Raw genomic sequence first — 12813 nt, forward strand, 5'->3', positions numbered from 1 at the left:
CTTGCCATTTTGCCCAGGGCTTTTTCAAAGCCGGAACTCAACGGAACTCAGATCTGGCACCTCTTAGGTAGGCACCAGTGCCATTATAAGAGAGCAAGGGAGGTATTCGTGGAGAGTTCCAACACCTCTTTTTCTAGAAAAATAACACTGGTTTTACCTTGGTAGAGAAGAATGTGTGAGAGAGATACAGAGGCTGTGTTACGAACACAGCTCAAGCAGCCTTTGTCTGTTCTCATTCATGCTGCCAATACCAAAGTGGCCTGTGCAGATGTCCCATGTGTGGTGTCTGTGGCGGAATAAGGCCTGGTTCATCATGGGTTAACCTATCACTCCCATGTTAGGTAGGTGTTCCCTGGGAGGCGGAGCTACTGGGCATTCTAAAAGGAGGGGGAACAACCTGGAAAGGGAGTTGGGGGTTTGGCAGTTGGGTGTGGAGGTTTAGAAAGAGAAACTACGAGGTTAGGCTTTGGGGAATGGGAGGAAAGGTCATTACCATTGCTAACGGGATGCAGGAAAGATTATAACTGAGCTGAATTATATAAGAAGATTTGTACCAGTAACAACTCAAGACATCCATGTTTTCACGTTACCTTAATACAGTTAAAAGTGTTTAAACGTTCGCTGACTGTGGCAGTGCGTCAGTGCCTCAAGAGGTGTGGCTGAGGGGAAAAGCACTAGAGGTTTCCTGAGGAAAAGGGGACGGGTGGCTTAATTCCCTAACACACAGAGGACTGGGCAGGGAAGCCAAAGGTACCACGCAGTTGCCTAAAGTGAAGGCAAGCTGCAGTAGTTTGGGAACCCAGGGCGGGAGATCCCAAAGGTGGCAAGAGTTGTTTTGAACGTGAAGCACTGAGGTACCCCAGAGACAACTCCCATATACCCACTGAAGGATTCATCCTAGTTGGCAGAGAAACTTAGGGAGAGTCACGGTTGGGGAAGCATCGAAAAGGGGAGGGAGTGGGATCCCTCACAGTGTCCACCCACAACTCTGGCATTGAAATCTCCCAGCAGGAATAGGTGTTTGCAGGCTGCGACTATCCAGACAGCCTGGTCTAGTTCCCCCTAGAACTGATCTTTGATCTGTATGTCAGAGCACATGGTGGGAGTGTAAATGCTCAAGACGTTAACCACACTAGAGGTGGTTTAGAGACAGAAAAAGAGCAAGCATTCTGAGCCCCCAGTTGGTGATTCTATCACAGACAGAAGGGAGTTCTTCACTGCAAAGCCCATGTGAACATGTGCTTCTAGGTGCCCTCCTTGCCAGAGGAAGGTATAGTTATTCTCTAGGAGGCTGCCATTCAATGTGAGTCTGGTCTCCTATATAGTGGCAACATCAATGTTGAGTGTTTTCTGCTCAGGGTCAATGATGGCTGACTTCCATGAGTCGTTAACCTGCACCAGGTTGGTGGACAAGCCAGGATACATGGTCCTGGCATTCCAGCTTGCTAGGCCTAAGATAGTTTATTTATTTACTCTGTTGCCTGGTGCAGTGGTTCAGTCTGCTTGTCAAGTTATACTCTAAACTACACATACCCATTGAAGCAGGTGAACAGTGGCAGGTCAGCACTGTATTGACCGGGGTCTGCCTGGCTTAAGATGGGCGGTAGCTGACACAATGATCTCTCTCCCACTGACAAAGGCAACCTGTAGCACTGGCACCTTATGCCCGTCTGGTTGAGCTTATAACTTGTAGCTGCTGCCTCCCACATTGTTTTTGCTGCATTAGCAGCACTGAAGCGACCTCTCTGAGGTGCAAGCCTGGGCAGTGTATATGGAAGCCCTGGGCTGCCCAGACGACAAGACCCCTTCTAGGCCTTGCTGATGTAATCCAAAAGAAAACAAAATAATACATTTTACACCAACTTAGCTGCAGGAGTTGCCGGAAGGAGGCACAAAAGATGCCATCCAACCGCCTTAGGGACTCCACTTTGGAATTGTGTAGGGTTTACTCCTCTGCCTTTCCTTTTCCCAAAGATGTCCTGAAAAGCAGTGGATAGAGATTATTTGTCAGGGGTTACTCCCAAAGCCTTTCTCACAAATGAGTATAGGCAAAAGGCAGCGGAGGTTTAAGGCCTGAGTTTTCCTTCTCCTGGGTGGGCTACCTTCCCAGGTTAACGAGCCCCATCTGCCCTTCCTTTCCCTCTACAGCATGTTCAGATGCACTATTGTCTGCTCAATCCACTGGAGCTTCTCTTCACATGCAGGGGATAACAAGTCCCTATCTCCCTGAGAGTTTAAATCCATCAGCTGCCCACACCTGGTTTAGCTGACCAGTAAAAATCATTTCACAGGGTGTTGCTGCTGTCACATGCTGACAGCTTCTAGGAGCCACAGGTGAGAGCTGAGTGTAGAGTGGGGACCAAAGGTGAGTGGGGTGTCAGGGGAGGGGCAGTGCCTCTGGTGGGGAGCATGTCATGCTGCTTCTGGGGTAGTCTGCCCACCTTTGGATCCCCTCTGCACTCAGCTCTTGCCTCTAACAAATAAGGGTGTAAATAATTTGTCTTATGGCAACTGGGATATGCTCTGATGAAACTACTAGAGCCATTCAGTTTTCAGGCATTAAGGTTTTGGAGCTGGAGCCAGAGATGGATACTCTATTCCATATGGACTGATCCCCTGAAAAATTAATGTGATTTGGCACTGCTGCTGTCAATTTGAAGTCACGCCAGCAGACCGACTCTGCATTTTTATTACAGATCCTAGCATTTATTGTTTCAGCTCAAGATCTGGACATAACACAAATGTCATGGATGTTTTATAATGCAAAACGCTGCTGTCAAAGTATCAAGCCCAGGTGATCTAAAATTTGTAACACTACTTGCTGGAATGGCTTTTTTAAAATGCATTTTTTTGGTAGACATTTTCAAAATAGTTTTTTATTCTAATTTTCAAGTATTTTCTTTAAGAAATGTCTAATACCTCTTGTTTTTAATTGTTAAATAATAAATTCAAAGTTAGGGTTTGATCTTTCCAGCACCAGTGTGTAGCCCTCCCTTTTAAGGGTATCCTTTGCTAGAGGCAAGATAAGATATGCCCGTCCTTGTTCCAAAATCTGCTGGGCAACACTTACCAGCAACGAGACCACTTTTTAATTGTGATCTGTCTTTGCCTACAATTTGCCCGGTTAGTTTATGAAGCCAGAAAGCAAGAGAGGCTGACTGTGTGTCACTTCTATTCTGATAGTTGATGAAGTCAGGGAAATCCACACATATAACCCCCAGGAGGTACATGAGGAAACGTTATAGCTTAGTGGTAGAGCATCTGTTTCATATGCAGGTGAGTCCCAGGTTCAATCCCTGACATCTCCAGGAAGGACTGGGAGACATCACTGTCTGAAATCCTGGAAAGGCACAGATAGTCCATGTAGACGGAATTAAGGGCGAATCTACAATGGTCAATTAAAACATTTAAAATGTGTTATAAAAATGTAACACTAGGCTGCTGTAGAGTAGTGATCCGTAATCAATAGAAAATTGCATTGAGAGCTATCTTGCTTCCCCCCCCCCCACACACAGCATTTTTACAATTGGTGTAGATCCAGCCTAAGCTAACATGAACACTAGCAATGCTCTGACTTCAATTGAGGCAGCTTCTTAGATTCCTATGATGATGGCAAGCCAAAGTGGAGGGTGGGTGTCTTCAAAGTACCGTATTTTTCCGTGTATAAGATGCCCCATATTTGGGGGGACTCAAACTTAAGAAAATGGGGGGAGATTGCCAAAAGTTGTTGAGCTTTTTTGGGGGAGGATTGCCCAGGGTTCTTGAGCTTTTTTGGGGTGGGGAAATGCTGGAAATCACTATCTCGACTGACAAACACTGACAATCGCTCGCATCACCGAAGCCAACATGCGTCTGCACGCTCACCAACAGCAGACGGCAATCGCAATCCTTATTGGCAAAGCGGCAGCCAATCCATAGCAGCCCTTGCCGCAGCAACCAATCACCCACCCAGTTACCACAGCAGCAGCCAATCCAAAGCAGCACTTGACACAGCCACCAATCACCCAAAAAAATCACCGCTTAAAAGCTCCTGCTCGCGGCTGCAACCAATCACCCATCCCCCCCCCATGAACTATCCGTGTATAAGATGCCCCCCCCCCTTTTGGACACTATTTTTGAGTAAAAAAACCCTCATCTTATACATGGAAAAGTATGGTAATTTATATTATGTCTCTATCATGGTGAAGATACCTTGTAAATGAATGTGTTTAGTGCAGTATGTAAGGAAATAAAAACACATTTGGTTCCTATACTCTCTGCTCAATGTTAACTCTCCTGGAACAGAAAAATGAAATGTTAGTTCATAGCCATGAAATGCCAGGTTGCAAAATTAACTCGGGGGGACGGGGACGGGACAACTACAGCTTACCAACCTCAAGACCTAATTGCAAGGCTTTACTAATTCTTGATTAAATTTCTTTTTAATGCTGATTTGAAGCTCAGTGGGTCAGTTCATGCTGCCTGGTCTCCAAGTCTGAACAGCTCGAGTTATTTCAAATTGCTCCCTTTTCAGACTACTCCCATTGTATCCCTTTTAGAGGTAAGCATGCCATCAACCAAAGCCATATAAAAAAGCAGAACATAAAAAGGTGCCCTAAGACTGACGGAATTGTACCTATTACAGTATTTGATTTGCAGTATGAACCTGAAGTCCTACTAACAAGTTAGGGCTCCATTCTTCTGTGTGAACACTACCATATTATATCACATGATATGGTATCTTGTGCTACCATATTTTCCTCATGAAAGGCTGCCAACATCCCTGCAACAATTTTCATACTACCTTTTAAGACCAGATGATGCACAGAATAATTGTACATAGTACTTGAAAACTGCCTTATTCTTTTGAATGTTGAACCTTCTAATCCCAAATCTCTTTACTTGGGGCAGATTGCATGATCTTGCAGACCAAATATGATGGTTATATATAACAATATGTATATAATTTACTTGTAGGACTGGCTTATCTCATATATGCTTCAATCTGCAGAAGTGGCACTGTTACACGTGCCACATAACTTTTTTTCTTCACTTGTAGGAAATCAGTCTTTTGGGGTGGCAGCCAGGGGCGTTCCGAGGTGGGGTGGTGTTCTGCCCTGGGTGCCATTCCAAAGGGTGGTGACAAAATGCCAACCCCCAATCAGCAGCACCCCCGGGGGCGCACCGCGCACCCCCAAGAATGTGCACCATGCCCCCTGGGACAAGCGCCGCTCCGGGTACCGGAGCAGGTTGCTTTGCCTCTGGTGGCAACACCTGCATTTTGGAAATCTCTGCCTATTCACATCAGGCTTTCGCTGTACTCGTTCCAGTGCTTCCTTAAACACTTCTGTTTAGGTACGGTTGACCTATTTCAAAAAGTAAAAGCCAGGACACCCCGAAAGTATTTTTTTTCATTACAAAAACGCCAAAAAAACAACAACGCCTAAGATCCGCCTTTCGGAAATTCCCCCCAGATGACAATTCTGCCTTTGAACTCCCAGTAATGTCCAGGGGAAATGTCTGGACTTATGGCAGCCCTAGTTAAAGCAAGCCTTTCCAAACATGAAGAGGTTACATGTGTTTTAATACGTTTTCAGATTATTGTTGATTTAAGTTTCTGAATGATTTCAAATATGTTTTAAAAAATTATGTTCTTAAAAATTTTAATGTTTCATTTTATTTTACTGTAAACTGCTTATTTAGATTCAAGCATTGTACAAATTTTGTTAAAATGATCGGTACGAAGTGAGGGGGGAGGGGAAGAGAGAGAGGAATTACAACAACCTGAATACACTTTACCTTTCTTATTTTACACTGCTGTCATAGCTGGGCATTCTAATATATGCCTTACCTTTAACTCCATAACCTTTTAACTCATTTGGTTACTTGTTGGACAGGAGTCAGAGCCAGCCTTTCCTCCCTACGATTCCTCATGTTTCTGGAAGCAGAGTGCATTCTCTTGAAGACCGGCTGTCTAACCAGGAGAGAACCACAGCTGTCCTCCTGGATCAGGCCTTTCGGATAAAAGATGGCCTCGTTTCTTACCTTCACGGAAATAAAGGCGTTCAGCAAGGGGAGACAGCAGCACGCCAGCTCCTGGAGAACCACATACAGACGATCACAAGCATAGTTAGAAAGCTGAGCCACGACATAGAGGTACCACCACCGCAGTCGTGTTTGGCATTGCCAGCAATTTGTTAAAGCTCTGGTTTATTCAGTAGCTATGTTGTGTTTAGCTCCAGATGGGTTTACTTAAGATTAAGTTACTTATAAAATATGCATATCTTTGTTCTCCCCAGGAGGCAGCAAGTCTAGCCAGCTAGCTTCCAACAACTGCTTTTTGTACTGATTCCTGAATGAAAATTACCTCTTAGCAATGATCCCCATTAGGACAGGGGAGGCCTCAAATGACAGATTCTGAACTGTTGCTCAGATACATCTCTTACCCCCAAACTAGGGAAAAGAGGGATTTGGGTAGAAGAACTTTGATTCCCATTCTCCCATAACTCATCGCAGAACTTGGCTGTTGCTTATAATATATATTCAGAAAGGGTACATGCAGGCTTTAAGATCTACGTACAGTCGCACCTTGGTTCTCGAACGGAATCCATTCTGGAAGTACATTCGACTTCCAAAAACGTTCAAAAACCAAGGTGTGGTTTCCAATTGGCTGCAGGAGCTTCCTGCACTCAATCGGAAGCCATGGAAGCTGCGTCGGACATTCGGCTCCCAAAAACATTTGCAAACCAGAACACTCACTTCTGGGTTTGCGGCGTTCGGGAGCCAAAGCATTTGAGTCGACAAGGTATGAATGTACTAGTTTATCTTCTAAGGCATTTTCAGCTGAGTATCCAGAAAGGTGATTTTGACTCTCTTTTCTTTGCACTTTGGCCCCTAGAATTCAGAGATGGTGCCATCATTTTGATTCTTTGTCCATGCTTAAGTGATAGATGATGATTCTCCAAAGCACCTAGACCAGAGCTTTCCAAACTTTTCAAGTTGGTGACACACTTTTCAGACATGCATCATTTCGTGCAACACAGTAATTCAGTTTTACTAGCAAACCAGAGGTTAAACTAACCCCTTTCCAGCCCCGGCAGAAGCTCAAGGAGCGTTCGTGTGACACACGTACAGACTACAGCCAACACACTAACGTATTGCGACACACAGTTTGGAAAGCTCTGACTTAGACTCTAGCCTTCCTGAAACATTTTTGGGCCCTTGTGTCTTTGCCCCATAACAATAATCCAGGAAGCATTGCCTGGTACAGCTCAAACACTGGAGTAACACCAACAAGACACCCCCACCCCCAGAGCTTAAAAATTTAGAACCACAAGGTGGCAGAATTATGGACTACAGCCTTTCAAATTGCAGGTGGGGAATAGTTCTCCATACTCTATTGATGAAAAAAGCTCCCTACATGTACTATATGTTTCTAGACCTTCCTGAAGGTTTTTTTTTTTTTTTAGGATTCTACAGCCAGCTTCCCTCATACCTTATGTTTTGCTTACAGATTATCATGGTTTTTCCTTCTTCCGTGCATGGAACTGGGTGTTAATTGGGGGTCAGGTAGTTGCAGTCCCACTCCCCACCCTCTTGAGTCAAGACATTTATTTTACCCACACACAAACTTGGCATTAAAAAAACTGTCATAATAATGAAATACTTCCTGGCACAAAGGTTGTTTTTAATTGGCCTCTTTTGCACTGGAAGAAGCAACTGCCATAATAACCATGAATAATTTGGATCTTGGCAGAGGTGGCCACCAGGGAGACTGTAAGCTAACAACCCTATTCTCAGAGTCATAGCAACTATACTGATGGAAGCATTAATGATATTCCACATGAGGAGGTAAATTGAGAAGAGTCATAAAGCCACGATGGATTTCTTTGCTTAGCAAGTAGCAGGACAAACCAATCAACACTTCCATGTTATATAAAATAACAAAACCATTAGGAGGACAGATACGTTCTAATAGAGTATTTCAAATTATGGGGAGATTCAGCATAATTAAAAATGTTTTAAAATAGTACTTAAACATTGTTGTTTCAGTTATATTCATGAAATAATAATGAATCACTTAGAAGAAAGTTGAAGGCAGACAAGGAGAGAATGTTCCCTCTATTCCCACACTCTCATGAATTCTCAGAATTAACAGCAGCTTTATAGTTGAGTGGGAGAGCTGGGGGGGGGGAATCACATCTGGCAACCAATGTGCCCCTTTGGTTTCAGATAGTACATGGGTAAAGAGGTAAAGGGACCCCTGACCATTAGGTCCAGTCGTGTCCGACTCTGGGGTTGCGGCGCTCATCTCGCGTTACTGGCCGAAGGAGCCAGTGTACAGCTTCCGGGTCATGTGGCCAGCATGACTAAGCCGCTTCTGGTGAACCAGAGCAGCACACGGAAACGCCGTTTACCTTCCTGCTGGAGCGGTACCTATTTATCTACTTGCACTTTGACATGCCTTCAAACTGCTAGGTGGGCAGGAGCTGGGACTAAGCAACGGGAGCTCACCCCGTTGTGGGGATTCGAACTGCCAACCTTCTGAACAGCAAGCCCTGGGCTCAGTGGTTTAACCCACAGCGCCACCCACGTCCCTAGTACATGGGTAGACAAGTCTAAAAAGCCCAGGACACAAATTTTCACAGCCCTCTAGCAGCTATGGTGGCTCATTTACCAGAAGTAATGTATTTTGCATTAACTCTGGAAGTTTTTACTAGATTCTGACCAAACTAAGCCTCCTAGAGCAAAATAAACACCAGGATTACCTCCCCCCCCAAATGTAGAACCATAGAATTGTAGAATTGGAAGGTATCCCCAAAGGTCATCTAGCCCAATCCCTTGCAAATATGACCATGAAACCTTCACCCCACCCTTATTTGATTTAACAGCATCAAACATGAAAGAAAATACAATACAGTACTCAGAGTGTACTTCCTGTTTCAGAGAGAGAAACACCCCCTCTCACTGTATATAGTTCTCATGATTCACACCGTCACTGAAGAAAACAAACAAACAAACAAACAAACAAACAAACTGTCTCATCTGGGCCTGAGTGTTACATATAATCGAGTGCCAGAAGTATCAGCCACAGTAACAAATGTACTGTGTGAACACAATACAGGGGAAAACATTGTGTCCCGGGCTTTTCAGACTTGTCTACCCATGTACTATCTGGAACCAAAGTGTACTATCCCATGTACTATCTGGAACCAAATCAATGGCCAGGTGTGAAATATTTTGGCATTATTTTCAGCTCTCCCACCCCACTATTAGCATTTAGTCCTTAGGTAGCGAACTTGTGGCACAGACAGCACCAGTAACACAGTTTTGTGATATTCTTAGCAGCCTGCAGCCTGGCTATGCATGCCTTCCCTGTTGATAGCTAACAGCAATATATTACTTAAAATTTAAGTTTCTGGCCAGCTCTAGAGGCACACACTATGGTCCAATTAAGGCATAACAGAAGCCATGGTTTCCTGCTATCTGAACGAACTGTGGTGAGCCTTGTACTCACAAGCTCCCCCTTCCCTTTCACCTTTCATTGCCATGAGAATGCAAATAATGGTTTGTCTAAAGTTGATTTGTTAAAAGGAGCCAGGATAAATTTCAGAGCCTGGGTTGTTCAGGGCCCATACAACTCTAATTCATATAGTGGGAAATTATGATTTCCCCTTGCATCTGAACCAGGCCAAATATCTTGCCATTAGGGGAATGGGTGTGAGGAATGTAGTGTGGTTTCAAGGAACTTTCCTCCTAGGTTTGGCCTTCCTGCTTTCAGGTTAGGCAGGCTTCCCTCCCTTCTTTCCATTTGGACAACAGCAAAGCCCCCATTTCCACAGTACAAACTGCTCTACACTTTCATTATTCAGCTGCCACTATGCTGTCAGACCTAGTTTATTCATCCATTGGATTGTTTGGTTTGGAGGCCTGTTCACTTGCCATGGAAAACACAAATAATGTGATTAGGGCCTTAGGAACCTTCCCCATATCTCAAGAATCTATATTGAATGTCGGCAATATGGATGAAAATTGTATACACAAACACAGGCAGATATTGGAAGCTTCGACAGTGTGGGACCGTCAACTTCCAAAGGTACCACCAGGTCTGAGGAACGTGATAATCTCTAAGGTAAAGGAATTGCCTTAGCCCTTTAAAAAATGTAAACCAGTACAGACTCAATTGCTCTTTATCTTCCAAAGTAAGCCCCCCCCCCCCCCGCTTTTAAGTAATAACAGCAGTTTGTGTGTTTGTATAACACGTGTTTTTATGTTGTGAACCACCTCCCTGCGATCTTCAGATGATGGGTGGTATACAAATTTAATAAATAGTAATAAAAGCAACAACAAAAATTTGTATAAAACAATAAACTGAACACGTATTGGTACAGTCCTTTACAATTCTGCTAAAATTATAGGTTCTGGAGAGGCAAATAAAATCAAGAGATGATGCAACATCAGGAACTAACTTTGCTATGCAGAGTCTAGACCATAAACACTTGCAGGGAGTTGGAGATCTACGTGGAAGAGTGGCTAGGTAAGTTTGACATATCTATTAAGGGAAAGCTACCTTGACAATATTTGCACCTTGTCTCACATTTACAACATCCTGGGCTGGGGACCCAAATACCTGAAGGAGCACCACTGGTTTTGTAAGACCATAATGGGCTCTTGAGCTCTTGAGTGGTGGATTCAGGAACATGAAGAGGCAAAACACCATGCAGGGTTCAGCAGGATTTATTTTGAGTTACATATGCAAAGCAAAAGGCACAATCCAAAAGTTGGACTGAGCACTGAGAGACTGGCGCGTACTCCTTATAAAGACAATACAGAAACCGAAAATAGAAACCGAAAATTGGCTCAAGGTTCACATGTTCCCTAGGAGGGTAACCTCCCAAAGCCTCCCCAGTCTGGGAATGTCCTGGCAAGCCTTGAATATACTTGGCAGGCTTCCCAGAAATATAGCAACATCACCTAGCTTGTGAGCACACAGATCCGCTATTGTATGCTGAAGGTTGAACCTATTCATAAGGCATGTGTCTGCCTAAACAATATCAAAGCATAACTTTAATTAACCGGCAATAATACTTGTTGCATTAGATAGGAAATACAAAAGCATAAATCAATAATACCCATGCAGGGGGATGAGTCTACTAACTAGGAAATACCTTACATCTTAATGGACTGAATATAATGTTAATACAGGTGGCAGGAGCCAACTCCAGCTGCATTCCTCCTGTCTGCTCAGAAAGCGCATGCATCCCGTCCAAGGCTGAGAGGCCCCCTTGCTCACACAACTCAGAGCTGCCCCTCTCCCAAAGACCCATAGGAACAATACACAAATATGCAATCAATACATACCAATACATGTAAGGATACCCAACTCCAACAAGCCTGATGCCTCCAGTATGATCAATCAACAAGACCAGCTCTTAAGCCCATTAAAGGCTAACCACAATTAATATTAACGGCACATTCCTTAAAAGGGGCCCCTGTGATGTTTCTATGGTAACAGCCAAGGTGCTATTTCTGTATTAACAGGCCATTGTTTAATTCCAGACCGTACACCGTTATCAAAACCTTGAAGCTGCTGGCTAGTTTTGGCTGATTTCCCAGAAATAGTTGAAGAAGCAACATTAGGCACATTCCTTTGTCTCTCTTAATATTACAAAAATACAGAAAATATATTAATGCACAAATGCTGTGAATGATACACAAATAAACAAGCTTAGAAAGCAATTAAGGCATTCATAATCAATATGGGATATTTAGCTATTTGAACTGTCCCCTTCAGTTTTATCATCATACCTGCGCCTTCAGATTTTTGGAAGAGCCCTTCTCTGTGTTCCACTATGGGGGTAGATGCATTGTGTGGCGACACAAGAAAGAGCCTTCTCCATACAAACACCCCAACCCTAAAACGGTGTGTGCTTAAATAAAGCACATTACAATAACAAAACTACGTGTTACATTAAATGTGTGGTTTGCCACCTTCTATGAACTGTGTGGTGGTGGATAGAGGCTGATCCAAATCAGAATTGGTGCTGGTGGCATAAGGAGTTACGTTTCACCAGTGCTGTGGGCCTGGTGGAAATTGCTCCCCTCAGCACCATTTGCTCTGAACAGGAAGCTGTTACTTAACCTTCTCTCCTGAGGCAAATAGCAGCTTCGGCATGCAGTGGCAATGATCAGTATCATAGCATCTGGGGGAAGTGTAGATCCCATTCCACTGCCATGGTGCTGAAACACGTAGGCCACTGCTGGCTTCCTCCTTTTTTTAAGGGGGTGACACAAGTGATTTAATGTATCATGTAGTTTTGAAGTTTTCCTCTAATACCTTGGTTTTATAATTGAACACTCCCATTTGTAGAACATTGAACTGGTGCCTCTTAAGTTCAAAGCTGGAGGAAGTGTTCTGTACATATTGTTGCACATCACCCCAATTTCTGAGCACTGAGAAATTCCAGGCATTCCAGGGCCCATGTTTCCTTTTGGAAGTGGCACACAGCGAAGACTGTGGAGTCTTCATGAACACCCAAAAACCGTCTTGTTTCTCCCACAGCTACAGCCTTGGATTCAAACAGAAATCAAACATTGCTCTGACTCTCCAGCTTGCTGCTTTACTTCTAGGTCACGTCACGGCCAAAGTCTGCTCCAAACTCTGGCACTGTCTTCTAACTAACTGTGATCTGGGGGAGGGACCCCACCCATTTGCTGTCTCACACAGAGCCCCGTTCCTTTGTTCCCTTTAATGGCCCTTCACCCATGCTATGACCTCAACACAGGAAGCTAGCCTGGCTTGTATTTTAACATTTGCTGGATGCAGAAGGATCT

The 12813-nt window shown here is 44.0% G+C and overlaps 1 protein-coding gene across 1 annotated transcript in view; it reads left to right on the top strand.

The window, feature by feature from the left end:
- FAM81B (family with sequence similarity 81 member B) overlaps positions 1-12813 on the top strand; it is a 31205-nt gene that overhangs the window by 5664 nt on the left and 12728 nt on the right. The window contains exons 3-4 of the mRNA XM_033164469.1: positions 5877-6135; positions 10398-10516. Coding sequence (XP_033020360.1) covers positions 5877-6135; positions 10398-10516 — 378 coding nt within the window. The remainder of the gene's footprint in view (positions 1-5876; positions 6136-10397; positions 10517-12813) is intronic.

Source organism: Lacerta agilis, chromosome 11 (assembly GCF_009819535.1).
Source record: "Lacerta agilis isolate rLacAgi1 chromosome 11, rLacAgi1.pri, whole genome shotgun sequence".
In the NCBI taxonomy this organism is placed as follows: Eukaryota; Metazoa; Chordata; class Lepidosauria; order Squamata; family Lacertidae; genus Lacerta; species Lacerta agilis.